General features: G+C 43.0%; 1 protein-coding gene across 1 annotated transcript in view; it reads right to left on the reverse strand.

Moving 5' to 3' along the window:
- Nucleotides 1-18572, reverse strand: part of KIAA0319 (KIAA0319 ortholog) — a 95106-nt gene that overhangs the window by 36618 nt on the left and 39916 nt on the right. Inside the window, 4 exon segments of the mRNA XM_030928888.1 lie at nt 782-880; nt 5777-5969; nt 13075-13820; nt 18270-18429. Of these exon segments, the coding sequence (XP_030784748.1) occupies nt 782-880; nt 5777-5969; nt 13075-13820; nt 18270-18324 (1093 nt within the window). The 5' untranslated portion in view covers nt 18325-18429.

Consider the following 18572-nt stretch of genomic DNA (forward strand, 5'->3'; position numbering starts at 1 on the left):
TGTTGTAGGAGTTTATTTAAGGACACAAAAACAGAGTATAAACATGTCTATGTTAAGATGAAACTGTCTCCCAGCTTCAGATATTAGTAGTTAAAATATAAGATACCTCATCTCAAAGGATTAAAATGCAAATGCCAAATATTATCATCTCTGTGTATAAAATTTTGACCAATACGTGATGGAGAAAAAAATGAATTAAAGAACTAAGCCGAAGCCGAATGAGAAATAGTCAAACACCTTAAGAACAATGCATTTGACAGGCCACAGGTCCCAGGTCAAATGCTTACTGAATGGTAGAGCACTGGACAAGTAGAAGAAACAGCATTTTGAATACAATTTTTTGAGCAGCTAGTGTGAGGCATCCTGAGAACCTCAGAACCATGATTGTCAACGCCACAGTATCTGCAAACAAACCTACAGGTGCACGCCACTTCCCTCTCATCCCGGTGGAATCTTCCCAGGTTCTATGGGTTATCACAGGTCAAGAACTGGTACGTGGCAACCTCTCCTGATCTGCTTTGTATCATCAGAAATGTATGACTTTCCATCCTGATCAATTAAATGATACATACTGTACTTAAGTTCCTAGATTCTTACTCCATTTTAAACTATTTCAACAAATTTTGATGCTTAAGGATAATCAAAGCCTTGTCTTCCACCTTTGTTTGTGACGTCGTGCAATGCTTGTGAAAAAGAATCGGCATTGTAAATAGTCTGTAAGGACCTGCTAGGGAGGAACATTCCAGTTCCTAGTGGTCAGGAAGGAAGGTTAAACTCTCACCTGCAGGTGGCGCTGGCACAACAAAGGCCTTCAGTTCAACTTCATTGTCCGGTAAAGTTATAATTAGGTTATCTCCAGCCGATACCATAAGTTCTTTCACTAAAAGTTAATTAGAAATAATACATGCAATTATATAATATAATGTGTTATATTACTGCTCTACACTAGATCTGTTTTCAGTATCCGTAAATTAAAATAGCATATGTTTTTGTAATAGTTCTACGTAAGATTTTAGCTAAGGCACGTTTTTCCTCTGGTTAGAAATTGAACTGTACACTGTATTATAGTGCAGGGTTTTACACCACAAATATGAGTTGGCACTGTGACAAAAATAACGATTCAAATTGACTGAGCAATGTATTGGGTGACAAGAGTTGCGTGAAACAGCTTTCACGCAGTTGTGGATTGGGTCCATTTTCTCCCTTACTACCAGCTTTTCTTGACTCCCTGGTGTGAACTATTTTTAGTTATAAAAAGATTGAATGTAATCCTAAGTGTTTCTGTCTCATTAGTCACACTCCACTCAGTTCTGATAGTAGCCTCATGAATTACTGCTAATGACCTTGTATTTGGAACCTTTCCAAGACAAAATCCAGTCACCCTCAATATAAAAAGCCTATTTTAACTTAAGCAGCAGGAACATTAAGTCTTATCAAAAGTGCTTAGCCACCAAGTAAGCATTCAGAACAATACTTGTTTACTTTCTCTATAACCAGAATACATTGATATATTCATAAATTCTATCAGTTTGACTCCACTGGACATTAGTTTCACTTGTAAAATATATTGTGATATGTCCAGGTACTACACAGAGAAAAGCAGATTTTAAAAAAAAGCTAGGTGCTCTCCAGAGGGATCAGCTGTGAGGAGATGTCAGACAGGTTGTTCATTTAATCCACTCCCCTTCTCTCAGTCCTCAGTCCCTCGAGTGCCTCCTAGATCAGCTGCAGGGGCTCTCAGTGGCTTTGCTGGCTCCCCTCTTGTCATTTTCACTAACTCTTGATCCTGAAAGTCAGCAACTGTAGACCTAGAAAGGACCCAAACCTATCATGTTGTAGACGGGGAAATTAAATCCTAGAAAAGCAAAGTTGTCCAAAGCTGTATGGTAATTAGCAATAGGTCCACCAATATTTAATTAATTTAAATGTATGTATTTCAACAAACACTTATATATCAGATTTAAGTGTGCTAGGCATTGCCCCAAGGGCTTTAAAATGATCAGTTCATTTAATCCTCATTACAACTGTATGCAGTAGGTTCTATTAAAATGCAAAGATCCTGGGCCAAACTCCCAGGCCAGTTTCTTTATCCATATACTACACATCTTCTCTTCCACTATTATCTTTCTCTCCATGGAAGCTCACGATCAAAGTAAATACAAAAGTTAGAGAGAGTAATCTCCAAAACACACTGCCCACAGAAAAGCTCAGGAAACACGACCCTTAGGTCTTGCATATTCTAATAGCTTCCTTATTGGAAAATCTAATGGAAGCTTTGCAATCCTCACCATGACCTCTGCAACACATGGATTTTTGATACGTCTTCCTTTTTGGAACTACAGGAGACCACGACATGCCACCCCAAAATATGATTTGTAAAAGGGAAATAAATCTCAGGACCCCCAAATCACTAAGCCAAAGGGAAAAGTCAAGCTGGGAACTGTGTCAGGCAAACCTGCACCCCTCATTGTATTCCTAAACAAATACCTACAAAGATTTAAAAAAAAAAAAAAAAAAAAAAGCTACATGCCTCCCTTATAATTTGCCCACAAAGAAATTCCTTGTGGGCCTCAAGATCTTTGCCCTAAAACAGTTTTGTTGAATTTCACCCTGGCAGTATAAATCAATAGCTTATCTTTACAGGTACAGGGGGTGGGGAAAAGGACAGAGCTCAGTCATCCCTCTGCTCACCTGAGACAAATGCATATCTAATTGCTTCCTCTGCCCTATTGTTTACGGAAAAATACAGATTCACTGAGCCAGACAAGGCATAAGTGACTATTCCTCTACCCCCTCTCACAAGTAAATTGTGTATTCAGTGAAAGACTGATCAAAGACTCAATGCAATATTTGTCTCTTATCTACCTGTGACCTGAAAGACCCTCTTCCAGTTGTCATGCCTTTCTGGACCGAACCAATGTACATCTCACACACACTGATTGATGTCTTATGTCTCCCTAAAATGTATAAAACCAAGGTGGCCAGACACAGTGGCTCACACCTGTAATCCCAGTACTTTGGGAGGCTAACGCAGGTGGATCACTTGAAGTCAGAAGTTCGAGACCAGGCTGGCCACCACAGAGAAACCCCGTCTCTACTAAAAATATAAAAATTAGCCGGGCATGGTAGTGGGTGCCTGTAATCCCAGCTACTTAGGAAGCTGAGGCAGGCAAATCGCTTGAACCTCAGAGGCAGAGGTTGCAGTGAGCCAACGTCACGCCACCGTACTCCAGCCTGGCCACGAAGCAAGACACCCTCTGAAAACAAACAAAAAAAAACAAGCTGTACTCTGACCACCTTGGGTACATGTCGTCAGGACCTCCTGAGGCTGTGTCACTGGTGAGTCCTTAACCTTGGCAAAATAAACTTTCTAAATTGGTTGAGACCTCTCAGATACTTTTGGTTCACAGACTACAAGAAACTAGAATATGCCATTGCAACTATAACTCTATTATATAAGGATTATTTTGAGCTCTGTGTTTTTTTGTTTGTTTTTGTTTTTGTTTTTGTTTTTTTAAAGAAACACCAGACCAAGAGGAGCTCTGAAAACAGAGTACAAGTTACTCCTTTGTAAGGGAAATTTATATCTATAAAGGAAATCTCCATTTGTAAGGGTATCTCTCCTTCTATACTAGGAAGAGAAGGGTGACTAAATTCCAAGAGATCCACATCAATAGAGAAGGTCCTGACAAATCCGCATGATTAACCTCACTCTTGCTTACTTTACTTATTCTGGGCACCTTTGGCCACTTGCCTTCCCCACAATCTTCTTTCCTTATTTTAGTTCAAGATGCTATATAAGCCAGAGTTCCAGGCTTATATAATATAAGCTTATACAATGTAATAAACTTCTTTGAGATTTCCTCATTTCCCTGGGTATCTCCCACATGTAGGTAAGATGTAGTTATAAACTTGTTTTTGTTTTTGTTTTTTCTCTTGTGAATCTATCTTTTGTTATAGGGGCACTAGCCTAGAACTTAGAAGGGTAGATGGAAAAGTATTCCCTCCTCGATAGAACTCTCTCCCTCTAGCTTTCCTCTTTATCTCCCACCTCTCTGGCACAACTACCCAATCAGTTTTGCAGACTCCTTCTGCACTTTCAGTTCCTTATATAATGATGTCCCCAAAGTTCCAGTCCTCAGGCCTCTCCTCAGCTCACCCTCCTCTCTCCCTGGATGATCTCCTATGTTCCCCATATCTCCAACTATCACCTCCACACTGATGACTCGCAATCCTTTATCTTCAGCCCAACTGCTCATCTAATTTTAATTCTGTATTTTCATATGTCTTAGCGTCCTCTTCCTTCACATCCTTACATTCATTCAATCACTCATCAAATCCTTGTGAATCTGTTCCCTTCCTGTCTCTTAAATCTGGTTCCTTCCCTCCATCTCTGCAATCACTCACCGTAGCCTTTTCATGGATCTCGTTGCCTCTAGTCAACTCCACACTATTTTCTTTTTTTTCCTTATTTTTTTTTTCTTGGGATGGAGTCTTGCTCTGTCACCCAGGCTGGAGTGCAGTGGCGCGATCTCGGCTCACTGCAAGCTCCACCTCCTGGGTTTGCGCCATTCTCCTGCCTCAGCCTCCTGAGTAGCTGGGACTACAGGTGCCCACCACCACGTCTGGCTAATTTTTTGTATTTTTAGTAGAGATGGGGTTTCACTGTGTTAGCCGGGATGGTCTCGATCTCCTGACCTCAGGATCCTCCCACCTCAGCCTCCCAAAGTGCTGGGATTATAGGCATGAGCCACTGCACCCAGCCCTTTTTTATTCGTTTTTTATTTTTTTCAAGACAGTCTTGCTCTGTTGCCCAGGCTGGAGTGCAGTGGAGCGATCTCAGCTAACTGCAATATCTGCCTCCCAGGTTCAAGCAATTCTCCTGCCTCAACCTCCCAAGTAGCTGGGATTACAGGTGTGTGCCACCATGCCCAGCTAATTGTTTTGTATATTTAGTACAGATGGGGTTTCACCATGTTGGCCAGGCTGGTCTCGAACTCCTGACCTCATGATCTACTTACCTGGGCTTCCCAAAGGGCTGGGATTACAGGTGTGAGCCACTGTGCTCATCCCACACTATTTCTTAATACAAATCTGATCATTTTGCTTTCCTGCTTAAAACCATTCAGGGATTCTCTATACCTATCCAGTAAAGTGCAGAATCTTTAGCACAAAATACATGATCTTTCCAGTTCTTGTCCTGCTTACCAATCCAGTTCCAGCCATACTGAATCCCTTACACTTCTTCTGAAATGTCCCATCAGCTCTTGTACTTCTGTTTTCTTGCACAGGCAATGAATGAGAGATGATGGTTGGGAAGCACTGAGCATATTGCCTGGCACTCTGTAAGTGCTCAGTAGATACAATGATCACTATTGTTACTACACATGTTGCTCCCTCCACCTGAACAACAGACCAATGCCATCTTTGCTGGCTCACTCTATCCTAGCATCGTCTCCTCTGGAAAGGCATCCCTGGACCCTCCTAGTGGATCAGGGTGCCCCTCTGTTCTGACAGCAGCCTCTCACAGCACTTACCACATTGTATCAGAACCACCTCTTTACCTGTCAGTCTCCTCTCTTGGACTATGGAGTCCCTGAGAGAAAAGACAATGTCTTATTCATCTTTTTATTCCCAGTATGCAGAATGTTTCTGGCACATGATAGATGCTCAAAAATGTGCCTGGAGGAAATGAGTAAACTTTAAAAGTTGTCACTACCAAATTCTACAGCCTATCTTCAGTACATTTCTTGAAATTGTATTTTTTAAAAGTTACCTGTCCGGGGAGCAGTGGTAGGAGATATGGGTAGCTCAGATGGGGTGGACTCAGAGGGGGCTGTGCTAGTGGGAGGTGTTGGGATGCTGTGCTCTGTACTCCCCAGGGTGACTGTGAGCACTGGGCTTTTCTCCACGGTGGCTGAGCTGAGCTCCAGGCTTGCTGGAGGAAGACTATGGGAAGGCATTAGAACCTATGAGATCAATTACAAGGATAAATTGTTATGAAAAAAAGAAAAAAAAAAACTGTTCAACTCTTCAAGCAACTCAGTGTTACCAACCTTTTTCATAAATTAGCTTCAGTAATGTTTGAAAAACCATGAATAATATTGCAAAACTCTGGAACTCTAGACCATCTCTCTCAAGCACTCTCTTTGCTGTCTATTAGAAATATAAGGCAACTGTGGGTTGGACAATTAGTATAGGTGAACACACACAAACACTCAAAGAATGAGAAAGTAATTATAGTAGCCCCTAAACTGATGAGTTCAATGGAGTGAATGTTTCTGCCCCACACCTCCTTCCACCCCCCAAAAATTCATCTGTTGAAATCCTAACCCTCAATGTGATAGTATTTGGAGGTAGGGCCTTTGGGAAGTAATTAGATTATGAGGGTAAAGCCTTCATAAATAGGATTGGTGCCCTTACACGTAGAGGAGAGAGAGCTAGCTAGTTCTCTTTCCTCTTTGTAAGGACACAGCAAAAAGATGACTACCTATAAATCAAGAAACCCTCACCAAGAACCCAACCCTGCTGGCATCCTGATCTCAGACCTCCAGACTGTAGTACTGTGAGATATAAATGTCTGTTGTTTAAGCCACCCAGTTCATGGTTGATATGGCTAGGCTTTGTGCCCCTACCCAAATCTCATCTTGAATTATAATCCCCACGTGTCAAGGGAGAGACCAGATGGAGGTAACTGGATCATGGGAAGAGTTTCCCCCATGCTGTTCTTGTGATAGTGAGTTCTCACAAGATCTGGTGGTTTTATAAGCATCTGGCATTTCCCCTGCTTGCTCTCTTATCTGCTGCCATGACTGTAAGTTCCCTGAGGTCTCCCCAGCCATGCCGAACTGTGAGTTAATTAAACCTCTTTCCTTTATTAATTAACCAGTCTTGGGTATATCTTTATAGCAGTGTAAGAATGGACTACTACAATGGTATTTTGTTACAGCAGCACAAGCTAAGCCAATCACTAAAGCAACAATTGAAGACAATCAAATAATTCAATAGTAAACAGGCTTCCAGAGTAAGTCATCTTTATTCATTTTATTCATTATGTATAACCGATAACTTAAAGTTACAGAGTTAGCCAAGTTAAAGTTTTTGAACTAAACAGTTTGTGCCGAAGTCTCATATTATGATAATAAAATATCTTCTGAGACTTTTAGTCAATAACTGTGTGAGGCCAGGAAAGTAAAACTCTTAGACTAAGAATATAGAAGACCCACAGGGGCCATGCGCAGTGAGAAACCCATAGAAAGAAAAGCTATAATTCAAATGTAAATCAGAGAGGGGGCCATTGGTACTAACTGAAAAAACAACTACTCTTTTCTACAGTTGAGAAAAGTCAGTAAGGATATGGCATACATTTTGTGCTTGGAAGTGTGATCATTTATATCACTACTAATAGTAGCCGAGCCCCCACTGGCTTCCAGATATTTACTAGGCAACTGGTGAAACCTTCTGCAACTAAATTTCCAGAACCAAGGCAAAAAAAAAAAAAAGACGAAATGATGAAATTAAGCTGTATTGATCAAACTAAGGGAAACCAATTAACCAACATTTAAAAAATCAGGTAGTGGGTCTACTATATAATTTTAAGATGTTTAATTTAATTGAATTTTCAGGTATCCGGATTTGTGAAGTGAGTGCTACGGATTAAGCTGTTCATTGAATCTGTGCTCTCTAAGAATAGCATGAAATTCAGAATTACTGCAAACCAGGGCTGCAGTAATGTTACGTGTCCATAATATTTTATACTGGGGCCTTTGCAAATCCCATAGGATGAATTGAATTGAATTTTTTTTTTTTTTTTTTTTTTTTAGTTTTATCAAGTCCTGAAAAATTATTGCCAAGTTGAAATAAAGAATTAAGGTAGACAGTGGTCAAAGAAATTAAGGCACTTTGGGCCAAGGTCACTTATCCAGAAATGGCTGAAGGGGAAGAAAACCCTCATCCTGCTCTTCTCTAAAACATTCACTTTTCCACCATGCTTCCTCTCCAGGTTGGAATCACATGCCAATTCTTCCCTTCACTATTCAGAAATCCACCCACAACCTCCACCACAGAACTCCTCACTAAGTCATCAGGACACAAGGTCCTCTCTGACAAACCCCTCCAAAGAAAAATGAATCCTCTATGGGAAGCCATGAGCACAGCATCACCCATTTCAGCCTTCAAGTTAACCTGGGCCTTGTCAGCAAAAGTTTCAAATCGCTCTTGTTTCTATGTTCTCCACTCATTTATTTTAAAACAACTTGTTTTAGGTGATTTCTCTAGTCTTATCCACTGGAAAACACAGTTGCAAAAAAATGTCCTTTATCCTCTACAAATCTGATCCTGATTTATTTTTCCTAGATGTCCTATTTGACAGCACTATTTTATGCATAGTACTGTTATGAATATTCATGTACAAGTTTCTATATGGACATGTTTTCTTTCTCTTGTGTAAATACCCAAAAGTGGAATTCCTGGGTCATATGGTAACTCTGCATTTAACATTTTGAGGAAATGCAAGACTGTCTTCCAAAGCAGCTACACTGGGGCCAACCATAATTGTTCACGCCTATAATCCCAGCATTTTAGGAGGCCAAAGCGGGAGGATTCTTTAAGCCCAGGAGTTTGAGACCAGGCTGGGCAACAGGGTGAGACTCTATCTCTACAAAAATAAAAATAAAAAAATTAGCTGGGCATTGTGGTCCCAGCTACTCCGGAGGCTGAGGTGACAGAATCACTGGAGCCCAGGAGTTTAAGGCTGCAGTAAGCCATGCTGCACCGCGGCATTTTGACCTGGATGCGGAACAAGACCCTGTCTCTCAAAAAACAAAAAACAAAAACAAACCAAAGTGGCTGCAACATCTCACATTCCCACCAGCAGTGTATGAGAGTTCCAATTTCTCTGCATCCTTACTAACACTTATTATCTGTTCTAAGTTTTTATTCTAGCCATCTAGTAGATGTGAAGTGGTATCTCATTGTGGTTTTGACTTGCATTGCCCTAAAGATTAATGGTGCTGAGCATCTTTTCATGTGCTTCTTGGCCATTCTTCTACGATCTTTGGAGAAATTGTATTCAGATCCTTTGCCCATGTTTGAGTTGGGTTGTCTTTTTATTAGTAAGTTGTAAGAGTTATTTATATATTCAGTATACAATATTTATGGTATATTTATCCCATTTTATGCTATATTTATTCCCTCAAGAAAGCTTTACTTTTTTGATGTTGTCATCTGAAATACAAAAGTTTCTACTTTTGATTACTTCAAATTTACCATTTTTCTATTTTATTGCTATGCTTTTGATGTACTAAGAAATAATTGCCTAGCCCAAGTTTACAAAGATTTATGCGGAGTTTTCTTCCATGTCTTTTATAGTTTTAACTCATATATTGAGATCGTTGGTCCATTTTGAGTTAATTTTTTAAAAATAAGGTATGAGACAGGGGTCTAAATTCGTTCTTTTGCATGTAAATATCCAGTTGTCCTAACACCATTTGTTGAAAATACTATTCTTTCCCCACTGAATTTTCTACATACCTTTACCTAATTGAACTATTTTACATATTTTTTGGTGAGAGAAGAGATCTTAGTTTCTGTCATCAATTCCAAACTTTGCAGTCCATCAGAATGAAATAATGTTTCTTTACTTTCTTTTTGTTTTAAGAGATGGGTTCTCACTGTGTTGCCCAGGCTGGTCTCTAACTTGTAGGCTCAAGCAATTCTCCTACCTCCACCTCCCAAGTAATTGGGATAACAGTTGTGCACAGTGTATTGGGCTTAAGTAAATGATTTCTTATTATGCTATGCATCTAATTTTTATGAACAGTGATTCAGAGATTGTCTACAAATCTAATGTACTTTAGAGGAAAATTTGTATTTCAGTGGAAAGCAGTATGTTATCAGTGGGGCAAGGTGGCTCACATATGTAATCCTAGCATTTTGGAAGGCCAAGGCAGGCAGATCGCTTGAGCTCAGGAGTTTGAAACCAACCTGGGCAACATGGCGAAATCCCGTCTCTACCAAAAATATAAAAATCAGCCGGGTATGGCAGCACATGCCTGTAGTCCCAGCTACCTTGTAGGGCTGAGTTGGGAGGACTGCTTGAGCCCAGGAGGTCGAAGCTGCAGTGAGCTGAGATGACGCCGCTCCACTCCAGCCTGGGTGACAAAGTGAGACCCTGTCTCAAAAAATTAAAAGAAGATAAAAATAAATAAAAAACATTATCTACTGGATACCCCTCCAGGTTATCTGACTCTAGTCATTCTTGTATTTGAGCTATTTTTACAACTCTATAAGTTATAGGTCATAAAAATGATAAAAATGTAAAATAATTCTTGTCTATAGACATGTAAATTCTCCTGTCTGCTACAGCTTCAACTGAACTCCCTCCTTTCCTCACTGGAAACCCAGTTTTGCCTCTATTTGCACACTCATTTCAATATATTTTTTAACCTATGAATGTGCCTCTTCTTCAGGTTTTCTTGTAGGATAATTATAATCTAGTTCTTTCAGTGATTAATGAGTAGAATAAAATCTCTAACACATGTTCATTTTATATCTAAACAATTCACAATTTCACCTATTTGAATAGTTATCTTTTAACAAAACCAGCCTCAAAGAACTAATGAGCCAAAAGATTTTTAATAGAGCTTGATTTCAGAGAGTTCCATCTGTATAAACCAGGAAGTAAATGACTTGGCAATATAAAAGAGGGTAAATTATGTTAATATTTACTGATATGAATAAAGAACATGGCTAATCTCTAATACTTTCAGATTACTTTTAATTATTTTAATTAAAATTGAAATTGAAAGTTTTTTCAGGACAGACACAGTGGCTCACGCCTGTAATCCCAGCACTTTGGGAGGCAGAGGCGGGTGGATCATAAGGTCAGGAATTCAAAACCAGCCTGACCAATATGGTGAAACCCCATCTCTACTAAAAATACAAAAATTAGTCGGGCGTGGTGGCAGGTGCCTGTAATCTCAGCTACTCAGGAGGCTGAGGCAGGAGAATCACTTGAACCTGGGCAGCAGATGTTGCAGTAAGCCGAGACCAGCCACTGCACTCCAGCCTGGGTGACAGAGTGAGACTCTGTCTCAAAAAAAAAAAAAAAAAAAAGGAAGTTTTTTCTTTTTAATCCAATTATAAGTACAGAAAAATATAGACACTTCAAAATTCAGAAAAATATAAGCAGAAAAAAACCTTCTGATTAAATCTTGGCTGGGCACGGTGGCTCACGCCTGTAATCCCAACACTTTGGGAGGCCGAGGCGGGTGTATCATTTGAGGTCAGGAGTTCGAGGCCATCTTGGCCAACATAGTGAAAATCCGGCCGGGCGCGGTGGCTCAAGCCTGTAATCCCAGCACTTTGGGAGGCCGAGACGGGCGGATCACGAGGTCAGGAGATCGAGACCATCCTGGCTAACATGGTGAAACCCCGTCTCTACTAAAAAAAATACAAAAAAAAACTAGCCGGGTGAGGTGGCGGGCACCTGTAGTCCCAGCTACTCGGGAGGCTGAGGCAGGAGAATGGCGTAAACCTGGGAGGCGGAGCTTGCAGTGAGCTGAGATCCAGCCACTGCACTCCAGCCTGTGCGACAGAGCGAGACTCCGTCTCAAAAAAAAAAAAAAAAAAAACATAGTGAAAATCCATCTCTACTAAAAAATACAAAAATTAGCCTGGGCATGGTGTTGCACACCTGTAGTCCCAGCTACCTGGAAGGCTGAGGCAGGAGAATCGCTTGAACCTGGGAGGTGGAGGTTGCAGTGAGCCGAGATCGTGCCACTGCACTCCAGCCTGGGTGACAGAGCAAGACTCTGTCTCAAAAAAAAAAAAAAAAAAAAAAAAAACACTTAAAAATGACTTCTAGACCTTTTTAAACAATTTTTCATGGTTGAGATTATAATGTATAGTCAATTCAATCCAGCATTCCTAAGTTATTCTAACATAAGCACTGGAATTTAAAAAAGGAAACCTTCTCCTTTAAAAAATTCTTAAAGTACTCCCAGATTTTTGTTTTTTTTTTTTACTTTATTTCCACCTATACTCAGCTTCTCTGATCAACATGCTCATCACATTCTCAAGTCCTGACCAGTTCCCAAACAAGCAGCCTCCGAGCTCTCCAACTACCCTCTCCTCACCACACAGTTCTCATTGTCTGTCTCCTGGACCTCCTGCCATTAACACTCAGCTTTCCACTTGCTTTTGAAATCGCTCCACTGCAGTGACCCTCATTCTTTTTTCACCTGAGCTTTTTCATGGAACATTTTATGATGCTTAAGTTCTCTCCTTCATATCTCTCTCATCCTATCCAACTGTTCATAATGCCACGTGGAGTTTCTAGCAGCCAAAGTACCTGTTCAGTCTTGAAGAAACCTACTAGGGTGGATTTTCAAAGCCCCTGGGTATATGTGCTGGCTCCAGGGACTTCTATACCATCTCCCTTTGCCTTAAATATTGCTAGTCTCCGGGTGTGGTATCTCACACCTGTAATCCCAGCACTTTGGGAGGCCAAGGCGGGTGGATCATGAGGTCAGGAGATCTAGACCATCCTGGCTAACATGGTGAAACCCCGTCTCTACTAAAAATACAAAAATATTAGCTGGGCATGGTGGCAGGTGAATGTAGTCCCAGCTACTTGGGAAGCTGAGGCAGAAGAATGGTGTGAACCCGGAAGGTGGAGGTTGCAGTGAGCTGAGATCACACCATTGCACTCCAGCCTGGGCTACAGAGCGAGACTCTGTCTCAAAAAAAAAAAAAAAAAAAAAAATCACTAGAGGCATTTCTAGGGAGAAGGGCCTAAGTCTTCATGAGCTGGCTGACTCGTGAAGGCAGAACTATTTGTTCTTTTTAACAGCCTGGCCATGGAGGCATAGCAAAGGAATGAGATGTTCTGCTTCCTAGAAATCTCTGAGAGACAGTCATCTTTCCCGCCACCACCTGAGACAGGTGCCCTTAGGAGGAACCTCCTTAAGCTCACACAGCCTGAATGAGTGCCTGGCTCCTGAAATTCAGCCCCTCCTGCGTTCTGCCTCACTCAGCCGGTCCCACCCCCAAGCACATCCCGAACACACCTACCTCTTTTCCAGAGCTGTTGCTGGATTGTTCCTGGAGCTGAGAAGCCTTTTCTTTCCCCAACAGCTCTCCTGAAGATGGGGTAGTCGGCAAGGGAAGTAACACACTTCTCTCAGGGAGTTTTGGGGCAGGGGTTGAAGCTGACTCATTCAGGTAATGGAGCTCAGGGTCCTGCTGTGTCTCCGCTGGCACGTCAGGGCTGTCTCCAGCAGAGGAGTTGAAGCCCCCCTCGCTGCCTGGCAGTAGGCCCCAGTCCGTGTACTCGGCACTCCCTCTGGGCTCCTGCTTGCCACTGGGTTGCAAGAGGTCCTTCTCCAGCTCCCGGTAGTCATCTGAGTACTCAGACATCTCCCCTAGGCCCCAATCTTTGCCTAGAAAGGGTAAGTCCTTTCTGATATCCTCAGGTGAGTCCCCCCAGATCCCTGAGGGGGAGCCCCTGTTCAGCATCATGTCCCCATAGTCCAGCAGCTGTGCAGGCCTCTGAACAGGCCTGAGCACAAAAGTGAGATAAGACCTGATGGGGCCCATCTTCTTGGGCTCACAGTTCTCTTTGCGGGGGCAGCTCACCAGGTAGCAGTGGCCCTCGAACCACCAGGCTAGGTCACAGCTGGACAGGTCACAGCAAGCGGCTGTGCAGTCTACGACAGGGAAGGTGTGAGACACCCGCATGATTCTGGTGGTTTCCAAGTTAGGTGAAATGACTGCATTGGAATACGTCCTCCCCTCGCTGCACTGCTTACAGGCACAACCTGTAAACAAAGTAGTTTCTAATGAGGGAGAGAGGCACATACAGGGAAGCACCTCCAGCTTAAGAAACCAGGAAAAGGGAGTCTTCTCAATCCCTGGACAGTCTGGCAAGCAAATAAACAATGGACATTTCCCACAGAAAGATCACAGCCATCCATCAAACCATCCATCCACTCATTCTCCTACCTTCCCACCCACTCATTCATCTTCCATCCACTCATCCTTCCATTCATCCACCCAGCCATCTTTCCTATCTTTCCGCCTTTCTACCCATCCATCGATCCATCCTTTCACCCACATACCCATCCATCTACCCTTCTACTTTTCCATCCATCTATCCATGCATCCGTCCTCCCATCCATCCATCCATCTTTCCATTCTTCTACCTTTCCACTCATCCATCCATCACTCCATCCCTCCACCCATCCACCCACTCATCCATCCAGATTCTTACATCTATCCATGCACCCTTCCATCCATTTGTTCTTTTTTCATATAGTTTCACTCCACTTACTTAACAGAAACAGTCTTCTACATTATATTTATATTATTTATAATACTTTGCTCCTGATATAAAATTCAGTTATACATGTTTACTTTACAAAATAGCATCATGTCTTTGTTTTATTGTTAATTGATTTTAAGTCTCGCAGGCTATCTTGATGCTGGATAAATGGACAGGGAAGCAAACTGTCACAGCGAGGCAAGGAGACCTTTGTAAGGCGGAAGCCTTCAACTCAAAGCTTAGGGCAGTTTTCAGTGTGGCTGGAGGTGGTGGATTCCTTGGCACACCTCTGGGGCGCGCCGTTCCTTTGTTCTGCAAAAAATCACCTGAATGGGGGCTGTTTCGATATACATATGTTAAAAGCAAAGATCTTAATGCCGAATAAAGAAGTTTGAGAAGGCGAGGCTCCCAACAACTAAATCATTCTTCATTTGGTCCAAGTTGCCAGAATTACTTCAGAATCTATTAGACACGCTCTAGAAAGCTCTTCAAGAATGATCAGACTGGAGACCAGGGAACCTGTCACCCATGTTTGTGTGCTCTATAAATCCTAGCCCAATCTGTGGGTATACTAGTTACTTGATGATTGCTGACAAATTAATAAAATCACTGTTGAGGCTTTACAAAGGTAAAAAAGATAGAGAAGTCTGAGTGTGATGGTTCACACCTGTAATCCCAGCACTTTGGGAGGCCAGTGTGGGAGGATTGCTTAAGCCCAGGAGGTTGAGGCTGTAGTGAGCCATGATGGCACCACTGCACTCCAGCCCGAGTGACAGAGCAAGACCCTATCTCAAAAAAAAAAAAAAAAAAAAAAGCACATAGAAGCATCTGCACCTTCTTGAATCTCCACCTGGTTCAGTCCTCCTGCCTCCACCATGTCCATCAAGGTGGCCCATAAGTCCTACAAGGTGTCTACCTCTGGCCCCTGGGCCTTCAGCAGCCACTCCTACATAAGCTGGTCTGGTGCCAGCATCAGCTCCTTGAGCTTCTCTTGAGTAGGCAGCAGCAGCAGCTTCCAAGGTGGCTTGGGCACCAGTATGGGTCCGGGTGGAGGCTATGGTGGGACGAGTGGTATGGAGGGCATCACGGCCATCACAGTCAACTAGAGCCTGCTGAGGCCCCTTAAGCTGGAAGTGGACCCCAACATCCAGGCCATGTGCACCCAGGAGAAGAAGCAGATCAAGACCATCAACAAGTTTGCCTCCTTTACAACAAGGTATGTTTCCTGGAGCAGCAGAACAAGGTGCTGGAGACCAACTGGAGCCTCCTGTAGCAGCAGAAGACAGTTCAGATGAATGTGGACCACATGTTTGACTGCTACATCAACCTTCAGCAGCAGCTGGACACGCTGGGCCAGGAAAAGCTGAAGCTGGAGGCCGAGTTTGGCAACACCCCAGGGCTAGTAGAGGACTTCAAGAACAAGTACAAGGACAAGATTAATAATTTTACAGAAGGCTGGGCACAGTGGCTCACATCTGTAATCCGAACAGTTTGGGAGGCTGAGGTGGGTGGATCAACTGAGGACAGGAGTTTGAGACCAGCCTGACCAACATGGTGAAACCCTGTCTCTACTAAAAATACAAAAATTAGCTGGGCATAGTGGCAGGTGCCTATAATTCCAGCTACTCAGGAAGCTGAGGCAGGAGAATTGCTTGAACCCAGGAGGCAGAGGTTGCAGTGAGCCGAGATCTTGCCATAGCACTCCAGCCTGGGTGAGAGTGAGACTCCATCTCAAAAAAATAAATAAATCAATCAACAAATAATTTTAGCGACAGAGAATGAATTTGTCCTCATCAAGAAGCATGTGGATGAAGCTTACATGAACAAGGTAGAGCTGGAGGAGTCTCGCCTGGAAGGGCAGAACAACGAGATCAACCTCCTCAGGCAGCTGTATGAAGAAGAGATCCGGGAGCTGCAGTCCCAGATCTCGGACACATCTGTGGTGCTGTCCATGGACAACAGCTGGTCCTTGGACATAGACAGCATTACTGCTGAGGTCAAGGCCCAGTATAAGGAGATCACCAACCACAGCCAGGCTGGGGCTGAGAGCCTGCACCAGGTCAAGTATGAGGAGCTGCAGGCTCTGGCTGGGAAGCACAGGGATGACCTACATCATACAAAGACGGAGATCTCTGAGATGAATCAGAACATTGGCTGGCTCCAGACTGAGACTGAGGGCCTCAAAGGCCAGAGGGCTACTCTAGAGGCCACCATTGTGGATGCTGAGCAGCATGGGGAGCTGGCCATTAAGGATGCCAATGCCAAGCTGTCCGAGTTGGAGGCCACCCTGCAGTGGGCCATGCAGGACATGGCGCAGCAGCTGCATGAATATGAGGAACTGATGATCATCAAGCCAGCCCTGGACATTGAGATTGTCACCCACAGGAAGGTGCTGGAGGGCGAGGAGAACCGGCTGGAGTCTGGGATGCAGAACATGAGTATCCATATGAAGACCACCAGTGGCTACTCAGGTGAGCTGAGCTCAGCCTATGGGGGCCTCACAAACCCTGGTCTCAGCTACAGCCTGGGCTCCAGCTTTGGCTCTGGTGGGTGCTCCAGCTCCTTCAGTGGCACCAACTCCTTCGGGGCCATGGTTGTGAAGAAGATCGAGATTCATGATAGGAATCTGAATGATAGCTGGTGTCTGAATCCTCTGATGTTCTGTCCAAGTGAATGGCCACAGCAGCCCCTCCCAGCCTACCCCTTCCTGTGACTGCCCCAGAGCCTGTTGGGGAGGCTGCTGTGCAGGGGAGCATAGGGAACAGGACACCCACCTGAGGCTCAGCCCTCACCCTCAGCCTACCCGCGGGGGAGTTCACTGCCTGAGGTATCCCCTGTTCCCCTTGCCCATGCCTCCAGCTACAAAACAATTCAATGGTTTTTTTCCAAAATAAACCCTCAGCTAGTTCTGCCAACTGCCAAAAAAAAAAAAAAAAAGGAAGACAAGGAAATTGCAAATAACATTTATTGGGATGCAATAACTCAGGAATTCATATTTTGAATTAGGAGAGAACACCTCATAAGAAAAGGGCAAAAAGGAATGAAAAAGTAGAGATTTGCAAGGAAAAACTATGGGTCTCTAAACATTAATGACATCATCTAAAACATTAATGAAGATATTTTCTAGAATATCTTAAAGATGAAATAAGGGGACATTTTGTCTTACACACTCAGCAGCAATGAGTTTGATAAGATGGATGGATGGAGGGGAGTAAGTGATCTACAAGTCATGACAGGGCTTTTCCAATGGCCATCCTTTCTGGAGTGGCCCTCACATCATATCCAATGGTGCTGCCCAAAACTTGGGTGCTTCTGAATCATCTCCAGGTGCTGCTGAAAACCCAGATCCCAGAGCCACATCTCTAGGAGTTCTGATTCAGTAGGCCTGGAGAGGTATGAGAAATCGCATTTTAACAAGGGTCTTGCCAAGGTTATCTTCATTACGGCTTTGTTACATTTTGATAAACTGTACATAACAGTTTTTCTAGCCATATCACCACCCTCAATCCTTGGTATACTCAAATGGGCTCAGCCAGCCCAGCCTAGTCATGGGTCTTCTTAAATGATGCTCACCAATGATTTTTTGCCATGGGTGTATCCACCAAAAGCAAACTGAGTATAATGAAGATAAAGATTTCTGATCAAAGAAAGTCTGGCCTTTCCATCCAGATCTAGTATGCAATTCTTTTCAGTATACAAACATAAAGTTTTCCTAGTATATGTGAAATGTGATTTTATTTTCCCATGGAATAGTCATGATAATAATAAAATTCCTGTTTACAGAAAACCATTCATGCATGAGGTCTGCCTTTCATGCTTTTACATGTAAAATAATTCTATTGAAAAGCAAACTAACAGCACCTTCACCTCAGGTTGATCTGAGTTGCTTACACTAGACAAGAAACTCAAGCCCAACACGGGTATCTCCAGGGTAGTAGTTCCCTACCTGCAACTGTCACCAGCAGCAGCAATGAAGAGAGCACACCTGTGGGGGGCGCCATTCTGCACCACACAGTGGGTGATGGCAGGCTTCTGAGGCGGCCCTGCAGAGCGTTTGGTGCAAGCTTCCTTTGATGTTTTTTAGGAGCCAGATTTGGCCTCAAGAACTTCAAAGGAAAAACATAAAAGAGGAAGGAAGAAAAGAATAGGTAAATGTAGAAACATCCAAAATTATTTCTATCATTTATTCATGTCAGTGGGAAGCCTGTCCTAGTCACATCACAGAGCCACATTCCAGGCAAACATCCAC

Source organism: Rhinopithecus roxellana, chromosome 4 (assembly GCF_007565055.1).
Source record: "Rhinopithecus roxellana isolate Shanxi Qingling chromosome 4, ASM756505v1, whole genome shotgun sequence".
NCBI lineage: Eukaryota > Metazoa > Chordata > Mammalia > Primates > Cercopithecidae > Rhinopithecus > Rhinopithecus roxellana.